Consider the following 25034-nt stretch of genomic DNA (forward strand, 5'->3'; position numbering starts at 1 on the left):
TGCACTTTATGATCTCAAATGAACCAAGACTACATGAAATATTAGTATTTTAAACATTCATTTGTCACACTGCAGGAGCATTTCAAATGAATTGGGCAAAAAGGTGATTAAAATGCTGAAAAACAAAAACAAAAGAAATGCATAAGGTTAAAAGATATAGATTTTCCCTTATACACTAGCATAAAGTTGAAGAAAAAAGGTAATGTAAAAATGTATGGATGATAGCAGTATAATCTGTCTCTTCATAGCATAACTATGTCCTTAAAGGGAATTTCTCAACATGAGTTGTAATCTTTGAAAACGTTATTTTCCCATGAAAAGATCATGGAGGGAATGAACACCTTATGTTGAACAACCTAAAAAACAAATATGATATTTCTGTATTCTAAAATATTTCTAAACATTTTTATGTGCTGAATAAGACATTGAATAAGGCCAAAATCAAAATATGTCAAAATACACAAATTTTGACCATATCCTGTTTTTGCAGTCTTCACTAACAATGTAATATAATTTATAATTAAAAGCAGATGAAGATACTCACACAAGATGAACAATGCTTTATTGAAAACTGTATTTGGCAACATTTTCATGAATCAAATATAAATGTTTTGACAGAAAACCGGTCAAGAAAAATTAAATATCTGACTATAGCAATGCCATCTATTTGTTAATATGTATGTTTATACATCTTGCTCCTCTGGGGCTGTAAATAATATAATTATAAAATAAATATTATTAACATTAGGATATTTTGACATTACCGTCTTCAATATCAGTCTCAAAGACAATCAGAATTTTAGATATCAAACCAACTCTCTCTGCTAATATTTTTCTGTTAATATCTTGTATTATATTAAACTTATCAAACATAAATATGAAGGCATACAATGAGCTTCTTCAATTAGGATCCACGCTAATAAAGAAATGTACAAAATATATAATGGCATCATTCAAAATAAATCGCTATTTGTGATAACTAGTACCTTTTACAAAACAGAAGAGTCCTAAAATCGAATTCAAAAATGTTCTATGATATAACCCATGATCTAAACTATGATATTTTGTGAAGTAAAATACAACTGTCACATCAATTGAGATTCATCCTTTGGGGCCACTTGACAATCCACATTATTGCCAATAAATATGTAAATTTCACAACTCAGAATAATTAAAGGAACAGCTCACACAAAAATGAAAATTTACTATCCCTGAGGCCATCCAAGATGTAGATAAGTTTGTTTCTTCACAAAACGGCAATTGATGGACTTAAGTTTTTTGAAGGATTACTTGCGGGTTGTTGTGATTCTGACGGCACCCATTCACTGCAGAGGATCCATTAGTGAGTGATCTAATTTCTCCAAATCTGTTCTGAAACAAACTCATCTTCATCTTGGATGGCCTGAGGGTGAGTCAATTTTTTGCAAATTTTCATTTTGTGATCATCTACAACACCACATTTATGCATAAACGCATTTGTGCAATTTCAGATTGCGGGGATCTGCATACCTCTTTCCGCATTTATCGCAGATGTACTGCTTCCCCCCTCCATGAACGTGGCGTTTGTGAGTACGTAGGTGACTACCTTGACTGAAACACTTGCCACAATACTCACAATTGTACGGCCTCTCACCAGTATGGACCCTCTGGTGCAACTTTAGACTGTTTGTATTGTTAAACCACTTATCGCAGTAATTGCAGCCAAAGGGTTTTTCTCCAGAGTGAGTGCGGCCGTGTGAAATGAGGCTACTCTGCTGACTAAAGCTCTTCCCACACTCCTTGCAGCTGAAAGGTTTTTCACCCGTGTGGATCCGTTTGTGAATTTTCAGATTCACAGCCTGCCTGAAGGTCTTTCCACATAGGTCACAACTAAAAGGCCGCTGGTCCGTGTGGATGCGCTCATGGTTTTTAAGATTGACGGCGTGCCGAAACGCCTTCCCGCAAGACACGCAGGAGTACGGTTTCTGACCTGTGTGGATAAGTTGATGCGTTTTTAGTGTTACGGCCCGTGTGAAACTTTTCTGACATATTGAACATCGAAAATCCTTTTCGCCGGTGTGGGTGAGTTGGTGCCTGACAAGGTTTTGAGCAATGTTGAATCTTTTTCCGCAAACGTTGCAGCCGAACGGTTTTTCGCCGGTGTGGATTATTTCGTGGGTTTTGAGGTGTGCTGCTTTCCCGAAGCATTTGCCGCAGACTTTACAAACAAATGGCTTTTCTCCTGAGTGGACACGGTGGTGGTCAGACAAACTTTGTTTGTGAGCGAAAGCCTTGCCACAGAGAACACAGCCGAAAGGCTTTTCTCCAGTGTGAACACGCTGATGTGATTTGAGGTTGCTTTGAGAAGAGAAACTCTTGCCGCACTCTGAACAAATAAAGGATCTCTTTCCAAAGAGCGTAACAGAATCTTGAGGATCTTCACTGATGTCTTTTGGCAAAACAGATGCTACTCTGTCTTCTGACGAAGCGTTTAAGTGACCTGTCAGGGGAGGAATTAAATAATTGTCATTGGCTAAATATCTGTTTATTACAGCACAATTCTTTTGGGACTTTGCCATAGAAATATCTGATCGATCACTGTGTTAAATTCTGATGGATTCAGCATGTAGTTCTATACACGGGCAACTTGTCTTTTGAATGGATTCATTAAATAGATTCTACTCATCTCATTCATTTGTAATTGAACATATCATTCACATACCAGTAGTGATGGACTTCAAGTCAACTTTTCCAAATTCATTTTTGATCGTCACAGCCAACGTCAGTGGGGATTCTGGACGCTCTTCTACAGCCTCATCAGACTGCAAGCATAAAGTAGTTATGTATTTAATCATAATATAGCCAAGCAATTTACTAGTGACTTTATTTCCTTATAGACTTACACTACCGGTCAAAAGTTTGGAATAATTAAGATTTTTAAATTTTTTTGAAAGAATATCTCATGCTCACCAAGACATATTGTGATTACAAATTTAAGTAACCATCTACTTTTTTAAATATGTTATAAAAAGTTATTGTTGTGATAGAAAAGCTGAATTTTCAGCAGCATTCTTATGGTGCTATTCTGATTTGGTGCTCAGTTATTATCAATTATTATTGGTGCTCAAATATTAATAATGGTTCTTAATAATGGTTTTGTGGAAACACTGATACATTCTTTGATAAATAGAAATGTAAAAAGAACAGCATTTATTTGAAACAGAAATATTTTGCAACATTTCTGATGTCTTTACTTTCACTTTTGAACAATTGAATGTGTCCTTCCTTTACATTTTAAATGGTAGTATATCACAATTTCCACAAAAATATTGATAATTATAGTAAATGCTTTTTAAGCATCAAAGAAGCATAATAGAATGATTTCTGAAGGTTCATGTGAAGCTGAAGGCTGAATAATAGCTGTCTGCTGAAAATTCAGCTTTGCATCACAGGAATAAATTACATTCAATATATTCAGAATCAGAATGAGCTTTATTGCCAGTTATGTTTACACATACGAAGAATTTATTTTCATGACAGAAGCTTCCACAGTGCAACAGAATGACAGCAACAGAACACAAACACAGATAATAAAAGAATACAAACTAGAACTAAGTAAATAAGGAATAACAATCTACAAATTGACAATTGTGTGTGCAGGTATATTATAATAGACAGTTTTGTATGTACAGGTATATTATGTGCAAATTTGAGTTATTAGATAAATAAGTGTAGTGTGTATAAATAGTGTTGTGTGTTGCACAGTTATTGTCAAGTGTTCATGAGATGGATTGCCTGAGGGAAGAATCTGTTCCTGTGTCTGGCCGTTCTGGTGCTCAGTGCTCTGTAGCGTCGACCAGACGGCGACAGTTCAAAGAGGAAGTGTGCTGGATGTGAGGGGTGATTTTGCTAGCCCTTTTGCTCACTCTGGATGAGTACAGTTCTTGGAGAGAAGGGAGGGTTGTACCGATGATTCGCTCAGCAGTCCGGACTACCCTCTGTAGTCTTCTGAGGTCAGATTTGTAGTTGAGCTGAACCAGACAGTTATTGAAGTGCAGAGGACGGATTCAATGATGGCAGAGTAGAACTGTTTCAGTAGCTCCTGTGGCAGGTTGAACTTCCTCAACTGGCAAAGGAAGTACAACCTCTGCTGGGCTTTTTAAATGATGGAGTCTATGTGAATGTCCCACTTCAGGTCCTGAGAGATAGTGGTGCCCAGGAATCTGAATGACTCCACTGCAGTCACAGTGCTGTTCATGATGGTGAGGGGGGTTCCTCCTGAAGTCCACAATCATCTCCACTGTTTTGAGCGTGATGAGCTCCAGGTTGTTGAGAGTGCACCAGATAGCCAGCTCTTTAACCTCCTGTCTGTAGACAGACTTGTCGCCATCCTGAACGAGTCTGATAAGTGTGGTGTCTTTAGATGTGCAGTCTTTAGAAGTCCAGTCGTTGGTGTAGAGGGAGAAGAGCAGTGGGGAGAGCACACATCCCTGAGGGGCACCAGTGCTGATTATACGGGTGCTGAATGTTAGTTTTCCCAGCCACACTAGCTGCTTCCTGTCTGTCAGGAAGCTGTTGATCCACAGACAGACGGAGGTGGGCAAGGAGAGCTGAGTTTGTTTGGGCAGGAGAAGGTTTGGAATGATAGTGTTAAAAGCCAAGCTTAAGTCCACAAACAGGATCCTCACATAAGTCCCTGGGGTCTCTTTTATAAAACTCTCCGTAGATTTCATCCTAAAAGTGTACGTAGGCACAGATTTTGCGTACGCACAAAAGTTCATTCATCATTGATCTCGCTAAAATATTTCTCATAACATGTGATCTGTAGTTTAGTTCAAAGATGAATTATTGTGCACCTATAGCACTCCTCGCTGTCATTAAAACATAGACATTAGAGCCACAGGCCTTTAGTCATTTAGTCCTGTAATTTTTTTATTTTGTCTGGGATGGGGATAATAGGGGTGGGCGCTATACCGGTATGAAAGTGACCACCGTTCCACAATATGGATTTTGTGATACCGTGTATACCATTACATATTCATGAATTCTAATTTTGCATTTATATAGTTTTGTTCAATTTGGTACGCTTTGCAAATTTTAACACAAATGACGATAAAGAGTCGAGACTGAACGTTTTTGTCCTCTGCGTGCAACACAGTACTTCAAAGGCATTAGTAATCAAACACAGAGCATCATAACAGACCAAATTAATAGAGCACAAATCGCCTACCGTTACTCCAGTGGTCCCCAAACTGAGGGATCGTGTACAGTCAGCAGATTATTTTGCGAAAGAAACCTTTGCAGGGTGATAAAGACTACACTGCATAACTGTACCGATTATCATGCGGCCACTTGCCTGATAAGTAAATAATTGAACGCAAAATATTAATTTGACATTTTAATTACCTCAACATGACTCGCAGTACTCGGTTGAGCGCTCCGTTATCAGTTGTAACAGTTGTGGTTGTATCAATAACAGACCACTACATGGCGCCATTGAAGAATCAGAGTTATATTGAGTTAAATAACTCTGACACAAAGGACCATTTCAAATATTCATAAGAGAATCTTAAAAAACAGTTTGCTCAAAAATATCAAGCAGCACAACTGTTTACAACATTGATAATAAATCAGAAATGGTTACTGAGCAGCAAATCATATTAGAATGATTTCTGAAGGGTCATGTGACACTGAAGACTGGAGTAATGATGCTGAAAATTCAGCTTTGATCACAGGAATACAGTAACCTATATGTTAAAACATTCAAATAGATCATTTAAATGGACAATATTTCACAATATTACAGTGTTTATTGTATTTGTTTTATAAATAAACGTAGCCTTGGTAAGCATATAATCAACAATTCCCTGACAACTACACAATGGCCAAAAAACAATGGCATAAAAAAAACTCTTCATGTCTGTCCAATCCCTAAATTTTTCTAGTTATATAAGGTTTAAATATTTTGCCTGTAATTTTTTTAATATCGCAATATAATATCGATATCGCCTAGACAGTGTAAAATATCGTGATATGAATTTTAGCTCATATCGCCCACCCCTAGGGGATGATGGTGGAGCATTTGAAGCATGAAGGGATTTGCACAGTTCCAGTGATCTGTTGAAGATCTGTGTGAAAATGGGGGCCAGCTGGTCAGCACAGGATTTCAGACAGGCTGGTGAAACACAATCTGGGCCTGGTGCTTTTTTCCTTTTCTGCTTCCGGAAGACCTGACACACCATGTCTTCGCTGATCTGAATTGCAGGTGTGGGGGAGAGGGGGTTTGCAGGAGTTGTGAATGGTGTGAATGGCTGTGTGGAGAGGTGTTCAGGGCTGGTGTGGAGTGTTTTTTCAAACCTGCAGTAGAACTCATTCAGATAGTCTGTCAGTTGTTGATTCTCCACAGTGCTGGGGGATGGTGTCTTGTAGTTGGTCTCTTGTAGTTGATCTCTTTCAGACCTTTCCACACTGATGCTGAGTCGCTGGAAGTGAACGGAGTTCTTAGTTTTTCAGAATAATTCCTCTTTGCCACTCTGATCTCCTTTTCCAGTGTGTATTTGGCCTGTTTAAACAAGACATTGCCCCCCTTCATGTAAGCATCTTCTTTGGCCTGACGGAGCTGTCTGAGTTTTGCAGTGAACCATGGTTTGTCGTTGTCATAAGTTAGATGAGTCCTGGTAGGAATACAGATATCCTCACAGAAACTGATATAAGAAGTTACAATCTGTGTGAACTCGTCCAGATCGGTGGCAGCAGCTTCGAAAACACTCCAATCAGTGAGGTCGAAACAAGCTTTTAAATCCTACTCTGCTTCATTAGTCCATCTTTTTACAGTCCTAAACACAGGTTTAACTGATTTCAGTTTCTGCCTGTAGGTCGGTATAAGACGAACCAAACAGTGATCAGAGAGCCCCAAAGCTACACGTGGAACAGAGTGATATGCAGTGTAATTGTTATTGTTATCTGTTATTGCAGTGTAACACTGGCTACGTTTACATGCATGTTTACATGGACGCTAAATAAAGTGATCGGGTTCATGTGCACATTTATATGTCACAAGCTTCAAATCGGAATAGATTTATTGACATGCGCACACTGCTGAATTGTGAAAGTGAAGTGAAAGTGACATAGATAATATAGAGTTTCTCACTGTTCGCACATAATTACCACTCTCCTACACGATTTCTTTGTTTTTAACAGCAGAATTAATATTTACCTGTTTATGGATAAATATACATATAAACCGCTGTGCTGCTCATATTTATCACGCAAAAAAAATAAAAAATGCCCCCCCATGCCCAAAACGGGTTGCATGTGGATGAGTTTCCAAAACAAGGTTGTCCTGCTCCACTTCACAGTTGCCGAGTGAAAGGAGAGTTTTATAATGACAGGACATTTATACAACACTTTATTCAAAAGGAAGAGCCACTCATTCCATGTGTCATTACGTTATTTCTTTGTCATTGCACATGCGCAGTCCTTTCAGTTTCGTGGTTCAATCGTATTAGAAGAGGAATAAACCACCCCCTTCAATCCGATCGAAATTTCATTCGGATCGAGCACAATCAGATCGATTAAGGTGTTTATATGAATGTTTTTCAATCCGATTGAGTCGTCAGTCCGATAAGAAATGGATTATTTGGGTGCATGTAAACTTAGCCAGTGATCCAATATATTACTGTCTCTGGTGGGACATGTGATGTGCTGTCTGTATTTTGGCAGTTGACGGGAGAGATTTGCTTTATTAAAGTCCCCAAGAATGATTAAAACAGAGTCTGGGTGTTCTTGTTCTGTCTCTGTGATCTGATCAGTGAGTTTCTGTAAAGCCAGGCTCACGTGCGGTTGCGGAGGAATGTAAACACTCACAAGAATGAACGAGTGAAACTCCCGCGGCGAATAGAAAGGCTTAAAGTTAATGAAAAGCGCTTCTAGATCGGGACAGCACATCTTCTTTAACACTGTTACATCTGTACACCACCTTTCGTTGATGTAAAAGCATGTCACGCCGCCGCGCGATTTTCCTGTTGATTCTGCGTTGCGGTCCGCTCTGAACAGCTGAAAGCTCGGCACATGGAGCGCACTGTCCGGTATGACATCATTCAGCCAGGTTTCCGTGAAACACAGAGCAGCAGAGTGTGAGAAATCCTTATTTGTCCGGGAAGCAGAAGAAGTTCATCTGTTTTGTTGGGTAGAGAGCGGAGGTTCGCCAGATGAATGCTAGGCAACGGCGTTTGAAATCCGCACTGCCTGAGCTTCACGAATGCGCTGGCTCACTTCCCCTGTCTGCGCGTCCTGAAGCGCATGATCAGCGCTGCTGCTCCGCCAACTACTACATCCAGCAAAACATCAGAATAAGTTAGTCGAAAACCGGTAAAATATCGGGTAGTGTGTAGTGGCAATTGTCCAGCAATTCATTTCTGGTGAAACTGATTGCAGGGTTATAACTAAAGACAGGACAAACTAACAAAAACACAAAAACAACTGTGGAGCACACCACGGAGGCCATCTTAATAGCCTTGAATATGAATAGCTTTGATCTACAAGTTGTTCAGTTTACCTCATTTCTTGTTCTTGTTTCCAGGCTTCTCGCACTTCCATCGTAAGAATGTTCCTCTTCTAAAATGTCAATAATTTGAAAAAACAAAACAAAAACAAAACTTATATTTAACATTACACATTGTATGCTTATAACTAGTGTTGCTTTCGTCAACGAAAATTACGACTAAATATCATCGTCAACGAACCTTTATCATGTGATGAAAACGAGACGCAACGTAAATGCTGGTCATGTGACGATGACTATAATGTGGTTAACAAAATAAAACCTATGCTAAAATGTCTCTTCATTTTCGGTGACCAAAACGAGACGAAACGAAATGTTTTAACGTTATTTCGTCTCGTTTAGATATTATTATTATTTTGCAGTATTTCTGTTTCCTGTGTCTCACTGCGCAGATGCGACCGACGTCACTTGCTCAAGTCCCAATCGCGGCATTATTTATTAAGAAGATGACAACAAACAAAGTTAGGCGGGATGTATACTTTCGCCTGGCTCCGCTGACTGCGAGCGCTCCTTCCCAAACGGACGAGGGTTTTATACTTGTCGCATTCGCCGTTGTACTATTCTTTGAAATGACAGGGGAGTGACGAGGAGTAATTGTCCTCTAAAACCGTCGGGAATCACCGGTGAGAAGAAGTCATTTGCCAGTACATCTTGTGATGAATGAGTTGATGAATTAATAATTTCTTTATGTACAAACTTAAAACAATCTTAAACTATTGTATTACGCATCAAACACAAGACAACTTTAAGCAAATAGTGTATAATTAATATCTAAATGAATTCTAATTCTATTTTATACAGTAAAAATAAAACGTACTTCAAATAAGAAGCCTTGGACAACCTATGCAAACATTTTTTCCAAAAAAAAGCGTTTTCCGTCAAAAAGCACCTGATGGAGTTTAAACTTCACGTTAAACTGCTTCTTTTTCACACAAATGCCGACACAGACGTGCATGTTCGGCTAGAATCGCCCTGAACTCAACTAGATTGTCATCAGTTTTCGTCGACTAAAACTAGACTAGGAAAAAAAAAAAAAAAAATATTGGAGTATGACCATGACTAAAACTAATAAAAACTAAAATGACAGCTTCACACAAAGACTAGAGTAAGACTAAAATTAAAACAGGCCCCCAAAAACAACACTACTTATAACCACTGAATTAGATTTCTTACCAAGTCCTCCAACAGACAGAATATTCAAGATGCTGCCAGGCCGCTTTGCCCTCTTGCCTGAAAATGTTTTGCACTCCAGATCCAACAGAAATTTGGTTTCATCAACGAGTTTGATTATTTTCCCAAGAGCCTCGTTACCCAGCACCTCCATGACAGATGCAAACTGTTCTGAAAGAATTAATAATTACAAATTAGCCTACTTGTTGTGGATCTATAATCTAATAAATCAGGCACTATGTGGAAATTTTGAGATTATTGGCAAGTTCATTCCAACTATTGTCAGTTTCAAAATCTTTCACAGCCTTGTTGTGGAAAACAGGTTTACATTTAATTCCAAGATTATTATTATTTCCTATAGGTATGCACAATTAATCGAATTTCTAATCGCGATTACAATTATGGCTGCCACAATTACGTAATCATTCAAAGCTGCAATTAATCGTCCAGTGTCCACTTATGTTATTCTGCGTGCTTAAGGGTTTTTCCAATTATTTTAATTTTAGTTTAAGTATAACATTCTAATATCATTCAACTTATATATATAAAAATTTAAAGAAGAAACTAATCCGATGTATAGTTGACATTTGAGGCTTAATACTATAGAAAACCACTACATGTTTTTCAGTTAAGATGTTTTTAGCTTGTTTATTTTCATATAAAAATATGGCGTACAGTTGCATCAAACAATGGCATAAACATCATTCAATATGTAAATTGTGATAATCGTAATTAATCATCGCAATTACAATTTCAAGGGAATAATTGACAACTATGATTTTTTGTCATAATCGTGCAGGACTCATTTACTTTTATTAAACTGTATGATCTCTGTTGACTTTTAAAAACTCAGTATCAGTTAAGCACAAATTAAATGTGATATGTTGACAGCAGCTGCGTTCAGATAGGTTGAGACCTGCGCATATTGCGCGCTGATCTTTATACTATATGCACAAACGCGTTTATAGGGCTGCGAACGCGTCGCATGTTTAAGGTTACAGGCCGCAGATCTCTAAACAACATAATATATTCTCACCATTCTCTCCTCCTTTTCCATCTTCATTCTTGACTCAACGGCCTCGCTTTCACAGTGATCTCTAGAAACATCACCGCTCAAAAATGACAGCGTCTCCTCTTGCATAAGTTTGCACATTTCAGCGATCGCGGCGTGAACTAACGCCTCCACCACGGACGCCAGATGCGTCTGTAACGCAACGCAGCGAGACATTGTCCCTGCAACTAAAACTCACAACACTGGAAGTGTCGCTGTTGTCCTGTGTTTAATTAAAAAACTAAACTCTGCATTGAGGGCTCATTAAAGTGAGCAAACGACGGTAAACATACTTTAGGAAACAGTGGGCTGTAATAAACGGAAGTACAACAGCGAGCGACAATTATAATCCGGGTCCTAGAATGCATAATAAAAGTGCATTATTGACTATTTTTTGTACAATGTATTTTATAATTTAATACACATGTAGTATTCCGAAAATAACAGAAAAAAATGCTTTTTGTTAATAAATTTGTAGTTATGAATATTGAATTTAACTAACAGCTGCCCTACGTCATGACGTTTTGTGACGTTTACACAAAGCGCCAAAATTTTGGCGCGACCTGTTGTGTGCTGATAGCGTCTGGCTGTTGTTTTCTGTCAGGCATTTTTGAACAGTTTCAACGTGACCGTCATCTCTCTGGTAAGATCGTTAATAAAACATTAAGTTGAATTGGTTTGAAATAACCTTGTTATTTTTGCAAAGTAAGTCAGATGTATCGTGTATGAGTGTTTAATAACGCATATGCATTATGCGGAACATTTAAGATTAATCTTAAACATAGGATTTTTAATAACAGTGAGAAGTGAGAACCATAAATTAAGTCCTTTTTTAATGTTTAGCGTTCATAAAAAAACGTTCTTTTACATGTTGTAAGGTTAATATAGTAATGGATGATTTAGTGTGTTTTTTTCTCTCCCTCGTGCAGTCATGGGTTTACTGGAGCAGTGTGAGGAGCTCTTCAAGACCTCTAACCTGTATGAAGTTCTGGGTGTTTGTAAAGAAGCATCTGACTCTGAGATCAGACGCGGGTATTATAAAGTCTCTCTGCAGGTTCATCCAGATAGAGCTCCTGGGGATGAGTTAGCCACCACAAAGTTCCAGGTTCGTTAAACACTGTACTTCTAATGCAGCACTTCTTCCCAGAATTCTATTAGAACCTCCTTGAATGGTCGGGTGTCGTCTAAAGTAGTAGGAAGCGATTTAAAACTCGATCCACAAAATCAACATTAACCCTCTAGCAGTGCATCTAACTCACGGGTCACACTTGTACTCTTAGATGAACAAAACTCACCAAACACCTTGTTAGATCAGATCTCCACTCCAGGAATATTAGATCTAGTCTCTTTACCAGATCCTGTTTTGTCTGCTATCCAAAACCAGTTATAAGCAGGTCTTGTTTGATACCCAGAATTAGTTAACAAAACTTTATTTAGTCTTCTATGAGCCTAAAAGGTTAATAAAGGAAGCCAAAGAAAAGCAGAAGACAGAGTGATGATTATAAAAACTGAGCAGGGTTTATGGAGTAATCTTAGTTGTGTATGTTCATCCAGACTGGACGTTGTCTGACCAGTACAAATCCAACAGATGTTATTATGCCAAAGCAATAGCAATGGAAAATGATTGCTTCACAACATTGTCCTATAAAATTAAAAGAAAAAAGAAAGGTTGGCACACAACAACTCCAAAAATGCAGGTGACATTTTGAGACAATTACATGAATACATCCTAAAACCTAACATTTTCAATATTTCCACAGGTGCTGGGAAAGGCTTATGCAGTGTTGGCTGACAAGGACCAAAGGGCAGTCTATGATGAACAGGGAATAGTGGACGAAGAGTCAGACACCCTTGATCAAGATCGCAATTGGGAGGAGCACTGGAGAAGATTGTTTCCCAAGGTTTTTTTTTTTTTTTTTGTACCATGTATGTTGTTTTTTCCAAAGGCAGTTGCTAAAATGTCAAAATTCTCTGCTATAGATCACATTGCAAGATATCTTGGACTTTGAGAAGCAGTATAAAGGCTCTGATGAAGAGGTAGAAGACTTGAAGAGACTTTACCTACAACATGAAGGTGACATGGATCTGATCATGGAGTCTGCGCTGTGCTGTACTCATGAAGACGAGCCACGTGTCAAAGACATACTACAGAAAGCCATTGACGATGAAGAGGTGCCAGCCTACAAGGCCTTCACTCACGAAAGTGCCAAAAAGAAGAACATCCGCAAAAGAAAGGTGCTGATTCACTTTCTAAAGTTTTGCTATGAAATAATTTTTTTAATAAGGTTTGAGTCTTTGACGAATTATCCTGACATTCTAGGCAGAAAAAGAGAGCAAGGAGGCAGAGGAAATGCAGAAGGAGATGGGCTTGAACAGTGAGGACAGCCTGGTAGCTATGATAAAGGTAAAAACCATTAAGATGTCACAGGCTGTATTAATCTGCCAGATGTGTACTCTATATGAATAGATTTTAAAATGCCATCACAGGAATAAATTACAAAGCTGAAAGGCAGTGTACGTGCAAATCTGTACAAAGGTAAATAACGGACCATTTGGATGGGATTAGTTTTCGAAATGTGACATTTGAGTTAGTTATTTGTGCAGTTCATCTTTCAATTAATGTACTGTGAATCAGTACGTGAAATGACCTACAATAACCTCCGGTTTTTATCAGAAATTAGTATATAACCATAAGCTGCATGCTGAAAAGTAATGGATTTTCTGAAATGAAAGGGGTCAGGCTCATCCCATCTAAATGCCTATCATATATGCTATTATATAAGTTTTATTTGGGTTATTATTTCTGCTGTTATCTGATGTGTTCAAGTCACAATCTCTATAAAAGCATTACAATTGACTTTGGCTTCTGTTTATTATTTAGCAAAGACAAAAGTCCAAAGAAAACGGATTCAACTCCCTCATCTCAGATCTGGAGGCCAAATATTGCAAGAAACCAGCAGCAGGAAAGAAGGGCAAGAAAAAGTAGACAGTCACCATACTGGGCTATTTCTACCAAATGTTATAGAATCCATCTTGTACATAAAAATCGAATGATGCTTTATAATGGATACTGACCCGGTTTAAGGAAGCATATCGATACTAATACCATGTGACACATTCTCAAGCATTTATTCGAGTGGATTAGTGTGAATCTGCTTCATGTGTTCTTGTCCAGACCAGCTTGTGGATCAAATAAGAAAGAAAGATGTTACTTTAACAGTTTTTTGTATATATGTTTTCCTATTTCGTAAGTATTATTGTTTATGATTATCTGAATATAATAAATATTAAAGTTGTGGTTTGTATTTACATACTTCTTTTTAGTAATACAGAAAAGAGCACTCAACACTGAATTTATAATACAACCAGCACAAAGTCACTTCTTTAAAAGTTACATTTATTTTCAATAAAAAAGCATTTTAACTGGGTTTTACAACACTACACTGTAGTAACAACTGATTACTTGGTGACACTGAGGATATCTGAGGAAAGCTGGGCTGTCCGAACTCTGCGTCATGAAGTATTTTTTGGATCTGAAGCTTTACCAAGGACTGCTTTGAAGCAGGTAAGCGTCTTAACGCAGGTGCTAAGCTCCGGAGAAATAAATCGATGTCATCTTGCTGTTCATCTTTCTCTCTGTCTTTTGCATCTTTAGATGCCAGATATCTTTCCAACAGCTCTAGTGTCTCTGATCGCCTTCTCTTTACAATGTCAGACCGGATCGCTCCTGGACTTGTCACTGATGTTCCTGAGCTGGTGCTGGCTGGTTCGGCCCCGCTGTCTTCATCTGGCTCATCATCCTCGATTTTGCTGGGAATGCTGTCCAATATGACACTGAACACCAATAAAAACCATTGTGAATAACCATGAGCTTTTGTATGCTTAATTACAGTACAGATAAATAATGCAAATGTAAACACAATTAAATGATAGTTTTCTACAATGCTACAAAAGACTAAAATGTTACCTGATTAAGTAAATGGAAGATTAATCGGAGCATTTTTACATATTTATTGGTATACCACAAAAAAAACGTGCACATGGCAGCAGTTGTGAAGGAACTGGTGTGGGTGTAATTAAACTGACATTTATTAGAAAATCTGTTCATGTAAACACCTAATGGTTTTAATTAGTGATTCTGATTGTTGGACACATCAAGTTGTTCTAGACAAATGTTTTATGTTAAAGGAATACTTCATCCAAAAATGAAAATGTGATGGAAATGTACTCACCTTCATGCAATCAAAAATGTAGATAAGTTTCTTCATCAGAACAGATTTGGAGATATTAAGCATTACATTACAATGGGTGCCGTCAGAATGAGAGTCCAAACAGCTGATAAAAACATCACAATAATCCAAACGACTCCAGTACATCAATTAGCAAAAAGCTGTTTGTAAGAAAGAAATCCTTCAAAATGTTTTTAACTTCAAACCAGTGCTTCCTGCTAAAATTTATCCATAATTTAGCTTTCTTGTCTCAATCAGTCACCATCTGAATCACGAGAGAAATCACAGATCAAGTGAAAACAGCCCAAAACAGTTCTAAACAAATATGCCAGTGAATTCTGATGTGAGAGGACAACAGGGGATGGCCTTTTTCACTGGATTAAGCATTATTATGGATTATAGACTGGTATTTTGAACAGAAGCGGGAGTTTAAATGTCCAACTGCCTTAATGGATTTACTAAAAATACACAGATTTATACTTCACAAGACTTTAACTGATGGACTGGAGTCGTGTTGATTAGCTGTGGATTATTGTGATGTTTTTTTATCGGCTGTTTGGACTCTCGTTCTGACGGCACCCATTCACTGCAGTGGATCCCCTGATAAGCAAGTGATGTAATGCTAAATTTGACAAAATCTGTTTAAATGGCGAAACAAACTCATCTACATCTTGGTGGCCTGAGATTTTCTTAAAAAAAAAATCATTTCATCAAAACTACTCCTTTTAAAATATCTAATAGGGCAGACTACAAAAAAAAAAAAACATGGAATACACTTTTATTACACTTTAGCTATGCGACAGTTGTGTTCAGAGAGGAATAGTAACGTACTTTGCAGTATACAACGTAAAAGTGTATTATTACTAGAAAACTGGAATTTGTTAGTATGCATTATCCAAAGCTAAATATTTCAAACATTAACTTACTATGCCATATTGTGTTTAATTCTGCCTGCAGCATCCAGCTGTCATCTCCAAAATAAAAATGTAATTTATTTATAAACATTGAATCCAATTTTATACGAAAAATTTCTGCATACTTGCCAGCCCAATCTAATAATAAACTAGAAAAAGATATCACACTGTAAACAGGAGGCTGAGTCCACTATAGTGTGCTCTGCACTGAGAACTTTCATAAAAAGTTTACTAGTATGGTAATATTCTATTTCAATCATAACTTAAATATCTCAAAGGCAGTGAAAAACGTAATTTGATACACAAATGAAACAAGAAAATAAATGAACCAGTATTTTAATGACCAGTATCACACGTCAAAAAAACAAATGGTACAGTGACGTCACCGCTGTCAGTTGGATTTTAATAGCGAACATTCAGTGAAATCAAAAAGGGACGACTTTGTTTGTTTTTCCAAACTCTGAAGTCTTGCAAGCAGGCTTAAATGAAACACTCTCGAATACCTTCTGTGTTCTGTGGAGGGATCCAGAAAGTCCATCACTCGCATATATTTCCATTGCTTCTTTTTCTTAGCTGCCCTTCCACCCAGACTCCCGTCCTGCTCCATCCGCTTTTTCCTGGTGTATGTGTCTCTTAGATTTTTCCATTTCGCTTTCACCTCTTCCACTACACAAACACACACACGTTGACGCGGGTGGTTAGGCGCGCTGACAGTAACGCTGCATTAGAAGCGACACCAACAAAACTCACCATCGACTCCCATTTTGTCTGCTATTCCTTGCCAGAGAACTTCTTTCCGCTTCGTGTTTTTGTACTCACTGTGGTTTTTATCAAATAATTCCTTGTTCTCAGACACCAAAAACAACAACAGCTCCGCGTCCATCTTGACTACCATTCTTCTTCTACTGATCTAGTGCGGGATTTAGCGCATCAGTGCCACCAAGTGTGCAGGAGAGGCGGGATCGATACGTAAAGAAAAGGCTTGAATCTGATTGGTCGGTGAGTTTTTCCTCTCAGTCAACGAAACAACAACAAAGCATTCATCGTGCACAAAGTACTATGAATGTAAATATACATTTTAATTACATAATGTACATTTTATTTATTTTAAAAAAGAAACAGTACATCCTTAAAAACAACACAAAAGTCTTTTTTTTTAAAACTATTGAAACAACTATTTATTGGTGCTGTTTTTATTCTAAGATAATTAAGAGTCATAAAAATAATTTAAAAAACATACATTAAAATGTTTTCTTCAGAAACGGTTGCAGTGTACTGATTGATTAGGACTATTTGAGGTAAGTGCAGTGTGTCCTTGAAATCCAAATTCAGCTGCTTCTTCATGCAATTCATCAACACTTACAAATATAATTATTTATACAAGTATAATATGTATGCATAATAATTACATTATATAAAATCATGATTACAATCATAATTATTTTCTTTTTCTATTATCATTTTCAATTTATAATTTTTTTCCAGTTTCCAGGCGTACTCTAATAAAAGTCCTTCTCTGAATATCACTGAAGAAGGACAAGTATTCTGGTTATCACAGGAAATACAGGTTTTCATGTCTATTTTATCTTTAGTTTCTTAAATTAGTGGTAACCCAATGCATATTAGATGCATGATTACTTAAAGGGGTCATATGATGCGATTTCAAATTTTCCTTTCTCTTTGGAGTGTTATAAGCTCTTGGTGAATAAAGAAGATCTGTGAAGTTGCAAAGACTAAAGTCTCAAATCCAAAGAGATATTCTTTATAAAAGTTGAGACTCGTCCACGCCCCCCTGAAATGGCTCGTTCTAACACGCCCCCACATATCTACGTCAGTATGTGGGAAGATTTGCATAACGCCACCCAGATGTTCATGCAAAGAAAGAAGGCGTACCTTTTATTCTCGTTGTAGTATTGTTGTTGCCTCCGCCGTCATGTCATATACAGGTCCTTCTCAAAAAATTAGCATATTGTGAAAAAGTTCATTATTTTCCATAATGTAATGATAAAAATTAAACTTTCATATATTTTAGATTCATTGCACACCAACTGAAATATTTCAGGTCTTTTATTGTTTTAATACTGATGATTTTGGCATACAGCTCATGAAAACCCAAAATTCCTATTAGCATATTTCATCCGACCAATAAAAGAAAAGTGTTTTTAATACAAAAAAAGTCAACCTTCAAATAATTATGTTCAGTTATGCACTCAATACTTGGTCGGGAATCCTTTTGCAGAAATGACTGCTTCAATGCGGCGTGGCATGGAGGCAATCAGCCTGTGGCACTGCTGAGGTGTTATGGAGGCCCAGGATGCTTCGATAGCGGCCTTAAGCTCATCCAGAGTATTGGGTCTTGCGTCTCTCAACTTTCTCTTCACAATATCCCACAGATTTTCTATGGGGTTCAGGTCAGGAGAGTTGGCAGGCCAATTGAGCACAGTAATACCATGGTCAGTAAACCATTTACCAGTGGTTTTGGCACTGTGAGCAGGTGCCAGGTCGTGCTGAAAAACGAAATCTTCATCTCCATAAAGCTTTTCAGCAGATGGAAGCATGAAGTGCTCCAAAATCTCCTGATAGCTAGCTGCATTGACCCTGCCCTTGATAAAACACAGTGGACCAACACCAGCAGCTGACATGGCACCCCAGACCATCACTGACTGTGGGTACTTGACACTGGACTTCAGGCATTTTGGCATTTCCTTCTCCCCAGTCTTCCTCCAGACTCTGGCACCTTGATTTCCGAATGACATGCAAAAATTTGCTTTCATCCGGAAAAAAAAGTACTTTGGACCACTGAGCAACAGTCCAGTGCTGCTTCTCTGTAGCCCAGGTCAGGCGCTTCTGCCGCTGTTTCTGGTTCAAAAGCACACGCCTGTGCACGGTGGCTCTGGATGTTTCTACTCCAGACTCAGTCCACTGCTTCCGCAGGTCCCCTAAGGTCTGGAATCGGTCCTTCTCCACAATCTTCCTCAGGTCACCTCTTCTCGTTGTGCAGCGTTTTTTTGGCACACTTTTTCCTTCCCACAGACTTCCCACTGAGGTGCCTTGATACAGCACTCTGGGAACAGCCTATTCGTTCAGAAATTTCTTTCTGTGTCTTACCCTCTCGCTTGAGGGTGTCAATGATGGCCTTCTGGGTTAACCTCTTACCCATGATTGCGGTTTTGAGTAATGAACCAGGCTGGGAGTTTTTAAAAAGCCTCAGGAATCTTTTGCAGGTGTTTAGAGTTAATTAGTTGATTCAGATGATTAGGTTAATAGCTCGTTTAGAGAACCTTTTCATGATATGCTAATTTTTTTAGATAGGAATTTTGGGTTTTCATGAGATGTATGCCAAAATCATCTGTATTAAAACAATAAAAGACCTGAAATATTTCAGTTGGTGTGCAATGAATCTAAAATATATGAAAGTTTAATTTTTATCATTACATTATGGAAAATAATGAACTTTTTCACAATATGCTAATTTTTTGAGAAGGACCTGTATATGCTGTGTGTTTCACTGTGAAAGCAAAACTACTTTGTTTGGCCTTCCAAAACAGGACGATATCCGCTTCGTCATGCCTGGAGCTAATCCGTGCTGGTCTCTGAGGAAATACATCAACTTTGCACTGTGGATCGCCGGATCGGCTTTCACCTGACAAAGCGGCATCCAGCCCGTGGGTCATCACATGTGGTTGCTTCCAGACCAAGGTACACTCCTTCGTAGAATCCGCCTGCCACACCGTTCTCAAGCTGCCCGCCTCTGCTCATTCAAGCCGGCCGCAGCTGGCTGGGTTTACAGTTGCGTGGCAGGCTAACATAAAGGAGAATTGTGGGAATGGCCAGTGCTGTGATCCAGAGTACTGAATGTTCTCCACCTCTTCTGCCACCTCTTTCTGCAGGGCATCCTCCACTGACTCTCCTGAAAAATGTTTTGATAGAGCAAAATGGTTAGGTAACTCCACAGAGTAATATGATGTGCACAGCTGCTTGTGAGAAAGTGTGACTCACCCATGTCACAGAAACTAGAGAGTGCACTCTACATGCCTAGAGGAAACATGGCCTGGTGCGCCAGCAAACATCTGCTCCCATCAGACACCAGCATGATCACAACAGGTGCCATCTTACAGGTCAAGGACAAGCAGCTTAAAGTCCAAAATGAATTGTATAATATGGATGATATTCAAGTTAATGATCCAATGGTGATTATGTCACGTGAGGTGGATCATGCTATAAATAAATTGCTTCAAAATAAAGCTAGTGGCCTAGATAATATTTCTGCTGAACATCTTAAAATATGGAAGTAAGAGGATAGCCCCTTTATTAGTCTGTTTTACTGGCCTTTTGATTCATGGTGTGTGTTACCAGATTCAATGTTGTCTGTTCCGTTAGTGCCAGTTATTAAGAACAAAGCTGGAATGGTAGGTAACATAGATAATTATAGACCTATTGTAATGAGGAGTCAGTGATGATGGGATCCATGTGCAGCTTTATTAATAAACAGACGAGTCAGGCAGACAAAGTTCAATCAACAGTTCAAGAGCAACATAAAGGCAGAATCAGAACCAGTAGGCGGCAGACAGGGCGTAGAACAAATCCAGTCAGAAAGGCAGGCAGAGAAAGATCAAATGGGTATAAACAATTTAGGTAGGCAACAGGTAATCAAACAGGGTGTAAACGCTCTGAAATGGAGTAGCAAAACAAGACTTCGCACAGAGGTGAGGATAGGCACTGATTAAAAAGTCATGATAATGATACGCAACTGTGCAGGTAATCAGACTCAGGCACGGGGTCATGGGAAATGAAGTCTGCAAGGAGAGTTAGTACTCATGTGATGGTTCGCTCTGGTGGTGATAGGAAGGAGCCACAGAGGCTTGATTTGTGACAGAGCCCCCTCCCTGCGAGGGTCTTCCACAGGGTCTTGGGCTGGTTTATCCAAATGGGTCCTATGAAACTCAGTGGTAAGAGAGGGATATAGAATGTCCTCTGCATTGACCCAGGACCTCTCCTCCGAACCATACCCCTCTCAATCCACTAGATACTGGAGTAACCTGCCCCAGCGACGAGAACTCAGGATCTTGTGAACTCGATATGCCTCTCCTTCCACAATGATGGAGGGGTTCTCTGGTCACCAGCTTCCTCCTGGTCCTCTTCTCCTCTCGAACCACCAGTGGGCTTAAACAAAGACACATGAAAAGTAGGTGAGATATAATAATTTGCTGGCAAAGCCAATCGAAATGAAATGGAAGTTATTTGTCTGAGAATTTTGAATGGACCCACGTACCTGGGACTGAGCTTCTTGCAAGGGAGTCTTAGGCGAAGATCACGGGTAGACAACCAGACCCACTGATCAGGCTGACAGTTGGGATTGGCAAGTCGATGACGATCAGCTTGTTCCCTTGTTCGACAGATGGTCCGTTGAAGGTGGACATGTGCCTCATTCCAGGTCTCCTCGCTCCATTGGAGCCATGAATTAACAGCAGGTAAGTCTGAAAGCCCCCCGGACCATGGGAATAAGGGAGGTTGGAAACCCAGAACACATTGGAAAGCAGTGAGGCCTGTGGCTGGTTTGCGGAGGGAGTTCTGAGCATATTCGTCCCATAATAGATAACGACTCCATTTTGCCTGATTTTGGTGGCAGTATGAGCGTAGAAAGCGGGTGAGCTCTTGGTTCAAATGTTCCACCTGGCCATTGGATTGAGGGTGATAACCGGAGGTGAGGCTGACATCGATACCCAGTTTCTGACAGAAGGCAGACTAGACTCAGGAGGTGAATTGTGGACCCCGATCGGAGACTATGTCCTCAGGAAGGCCATAAAACCTGAACACAATGTCATAAGGATTTTGCTGTTTTGAGAGCTGTGGGTATTTTGGGCAGAGGGATCAAGTGACATGCCTTAGAGAATCTGTCAATGACTGTGAGGATAGTGGTATGCCCCCCGACAAGGGTAGATCTGTGACAAAGTCTATGGCTATATGTGACCAGGGGTGTTGTGGAATGGGTAGAGGTTGTAAGAGGCCAGCAGGTAGTTGGTGAGAGGGTTTGGTGATGTTACATGTGGAACAGTCCTGGATGTATGCTACCATGTCTGCCTGTAAAGTGTACCACCAGAAGCGATTAGTGAGTAGCTGTAAAGTAGCAGCTATACCTGGAAGACCAGGACAGGGAGTCAAGTGAACCCACTGAATTACTCTTTGAAGTAGAGCCTGCTGCACTTAAGTAAGGTTTGGTGGACTTTTGGCTTGTGGTGGATCGGTGGTTTGGGCCTCTGTGATTTTGGTAATTATGTCCCATTGTATGGGAGTGAGAACCAGGGTAGAAGGGATGATGGATTCACGTCAGGAGGGTGGTTGCAAGGATTACTCAAAGTCTTGACAGAGCATCCGCCTTTGTGTTCTTTGTGCCTGGACGATGTCACAGTGAATTAAAATCATGTGAAAAATAAAGACCATCTTGCCTGCCTGTGATTGAGTCTCTTAGCGGATTTCAAGTATTCAAGGTTGCGATGATCGATTAGCTCCCTTGAGTCAATGGCGCCATTCCTCAAAAGCTGCCTTCATGGCGAGGAGATGGCGATTGGTATCCAGACGAGATGTTGTTTCCCTTTCTTGATCATAGATGTCATTGGTGCTGCAATCGTGCTGAAATTGTGAATGAATCATTGATAGAAATTTGCAAATCCCAGAAAGCGTTGCAACTCCTTTAAAGTGGCAGGTTGGGGCCAACTTACAAAAGATTGCACCTTCTTGTCATCCATGGCTACCCCTCCTGAGCTGATCACATACCCGAGGAATGATACATTGTTCTGGTGAAACAGTTTTCATTCTTGGGGTATGATTGATTGTTATTGTGAAGCTGGAGATTGTTGAGAAGATGATTTGGATTATCATTGTATTAGTGAGTTATCCTTTTCTTGGACCAGGAAATACACAGGTTATGCTTCTCAAGCCAGGGAAGTCCCAGGATAATGGGATTTTGAGGGGATTGGAACACAAATAGCCGAATGGTCTCAGTGTGAAGAGCTCCTGTACGCAGTGATAAATCCTTTGTGATGAACTGAACCCGGCTGGAGTACAGGGGACGTCCATCTAATGCTGCCACTGCCAAACGAGATTCAAATGGAACAAGGGGAATATTATGTGTCTTGGAGAATTCAGAATCAGTGAAATTTCCTGCTGCCTCAGAACCTATCAGAGCTGTGGTGTCAGTAAGCTCCCCATCAACCCTTAAGGTAACTGGTATCTGTATTACAGTATCTAGACTGGAAGTCTGACTCACCGCAGAAGAATTTTAGCACTTTTCCAGTTAAAAGCAAACAAACAAAGGCAATGCGACTACTGTTTGTGGGGTATAGCATGGCCTGTTGGTTTACGAACATGGAACATTAAAGCAAAAACCCCTTACACCTTGCAGGTGGATTAGGCAGATGAGTGCTCCCCTCGAGTGGTGTTATCCACAAACCCTGCAGAGTCTTTACCAGCTCTTCTATGAGTGATGTAAGGCGGTTAAGCTGTTGTTGAGAAGCCAGTACTGAAGCTTGAGCTGCTACTTCCGCGGAGAAGTGATAGAAAGCTGCTGGATCGATTTGTGGCGAATTCTTCTCTAATGAAGTCAAACAGGCAAAGTTCAATCAACAGAGTTCGAGAGCAATGTAGAAAGGCAGAATCAGAACCTGAGTCTGTGCAAAGGGTCAAGGCAGGCGGCAGACAGGGAGTAGAACAAATCCAGTAAACAGGCAGGGTCAGAAAGGCAAGCAGAGAACGCTCAGACGGGTATAAAAAAAAAATAGTGAGAGGGACGTGACATACAGCCAAGTATGGTGACCCATACTCAGAATTCGTGCTCTGCATTTAACCCATCCGAAGTGCACACACAGCAGTGAACACACACACCCGGAGCAGTGGGCAGCCATTTATGCTGCGGCGCCCGGGGAGCAGTTGGGGGTTCGGTGCCTTGTTCAAGGGCACCTCAGTCGTGGTATTGCGGGCCCAAGACTCGAACCCACAACCTTAGGATTAGGAGTCAAACTCTCTAACCATTAGGCCATGACTTCCCCCAATTAAACAGTCCAGGTAGGCAACATATAATCAAACAGGGTATATAAGCTCAGAAATGTCAACAGTAGCAAAACAAGATTTCGCACAGAGGTGAGGATAGGCACTGATTAAATAGTCATGATAATGATAGGCACCTGTGCAGGTAATCAGTCTCAGGCACAGGGTCATGGTAAATTGATGAAAGTGATGGTTCCCTCTGGTGGTGATCAGAAGGAGCCACAGAGGCTTGATTTGTGACATGTATAGCTTTAGCTAGTATCCTGTCTAAAGTGTTGGATAAAATCTAGCTGGATAGGTTAAATGTGTTTATTAATTCTACAGACAAGCAGTTTGGATTTAAGTTTTCGTAAAACTTTGTGGCTCTCCACTCCAGCAAGCTTTCAGTTTATATAACATAGAGCACCCTGTGTAATATTCTGTCATTAATAAATATATATGTTTGCTCGCCTGCAAATGACGCCTGTGTGTAATATGTACGACATCAGTACGTCATCAAGAGGGCCCAGCGTCTATGGAGTCATCGTGGAAACAGATTTGTGTGTGTGTGCACACACACACACACACACACACACACACACACACACACACACACACACACACACACACACACACACACACACACACATATATCTATGGAAACAGAGCCCTGTGTCGATATACACGTGATTACACAAAGAGCTTTAATGTACATTATTTATGCTCTTTATGTCTGTACATGATTACACAAACAAAAGGTACCAAAAGTGCCATGCTTTTACTATGCTTTTGGATATTTTTAAAGTTTATTTTAAAAAATGTACTCGCAGATAATATTAATACAATAAAAGGGCACTTAAGTTTACACAAAGAATATGACTATTTAAATACTCTTAAGAAAGAAATCAAAAGTTTCAATTTAAATTGCATTTTTTATTTATTTTTTTTATTAAGAGTGCAAAACATACAACATACAGTTAACAACAAAACACAAAAAACAGCAGTAGAACAGCAATGATAATAAAAGAAATGGGAAAAAAACAGCAATGACAATCTGAATAATATTAGTAGTATTTAAGTAGTACTAGCATGCATAATAATAATAA

At 39.4% G+C, this 25034-nt stretch overlaps 4 protein-coding genes across 4 annotated transcripts; 1 reads left to right on the forward strand and 3 right to left on the reverse strand.

Annotated features, from left to right (window-relative positions):
- Window positions 1-549: 549 nt before the first annotated feature.
- Window positions 550-11107, reverse strand: si:ch211-207i20.2 (uncharacterized protein LOC568537 homolog). The gene is made up of 5 exons (XM_019115405.2): window positions 10749-11107; window positions 9716-9881; window positions 8537-8595; window positions 2702-2801; window positions 550-2479 (listed from the first exon to the last, which is right to left on the reverse strand). Exons 1-5 carry the CDS (start codon window positions 10938-10940, stop codon window positions 1461-1463), a joined length of 1536 nt encoding a protein of 511 aa, XP_018970950.1. The 5' UTR covers window positions 10941-11107; the 3' UTR covers window positions 550-1460.
- Window positions 11108-11246: 139 nt separating this feature from the next.
- Window positions 11247-14072, forward strand: LOC109102096 (dnaJ homolog subfamily C member 9-like). Its single transcript, XM_042767315.1, has 6 exons — window positions 11247-11406; window positions 11693-11868; window positions 12524-12664; window positions 12744-12998; window positions 13084-13167; window positions 13645-14072. The coding sequence occupies exons 1-6, from the start codon at window positions 11280-11282 to the stop codon at window positions 13747-13749; spliced, it is 888 nt and encodes a 295-aa protein (XP_042623249.1). The 5' UTR covers window positions 11247-11279; the 3' UTR covers window positions 13750-14072.
- A 74-nt stretch (window positions 14073-14146) lies between these two features.
- On the reverse strand, window positions 14147-16840 carry LOC122146970. The gene is made up of 3 exons (XM_042767316.1): window positions 16657-16840; window positions 16410-16572; window positions 14147-14597 (listed from the first exon to the last, which is right to left on the reverse strand). Exons 1-3 carry the CDS (start codon window positions 16799-16801, stop codon window positions 14183-14185), a joined length of 723 nt encoding a protein of 240 aa, XP_042623250.1. The 5' UTR covers window positions 16802-16840; the 3' UTR covers window positions 14147-14182.
- A 2821-nt stretch (window positions 16841-19661) lies between these two features.
- Window positions 19662-20017, reverse strand: LOC122147125 (NAD(P)H pyrophosphatase NUDT13, mitochondrial-like). The gene is given in 2 exon segments (XM_042768272.1): window positions 19662-19816; window positions 19906-20017. Coding segments are annotated over 2 exon segments (267 nt in total).
- Between the last annotated feature and the right edge of the window lie 5017 nt (window positions 20018-25034).

The sequence above is a fragment of the Cyprinus carpio genome, chromosome A12 (assembly GCF_018340385.1).
Source record: "Cyprinus carpio isolate SPL01 chromosome A12, ASM1834038v1, whole genome shotgun sequence".
Classification (NCBI taxonomy): domain Eukaryota; kingdom Metazoa; phylum Chordata; class Actinopteri; order Cypriniformes; family Cyprinidae; genus Cyprinus; species Cyprinus carpio.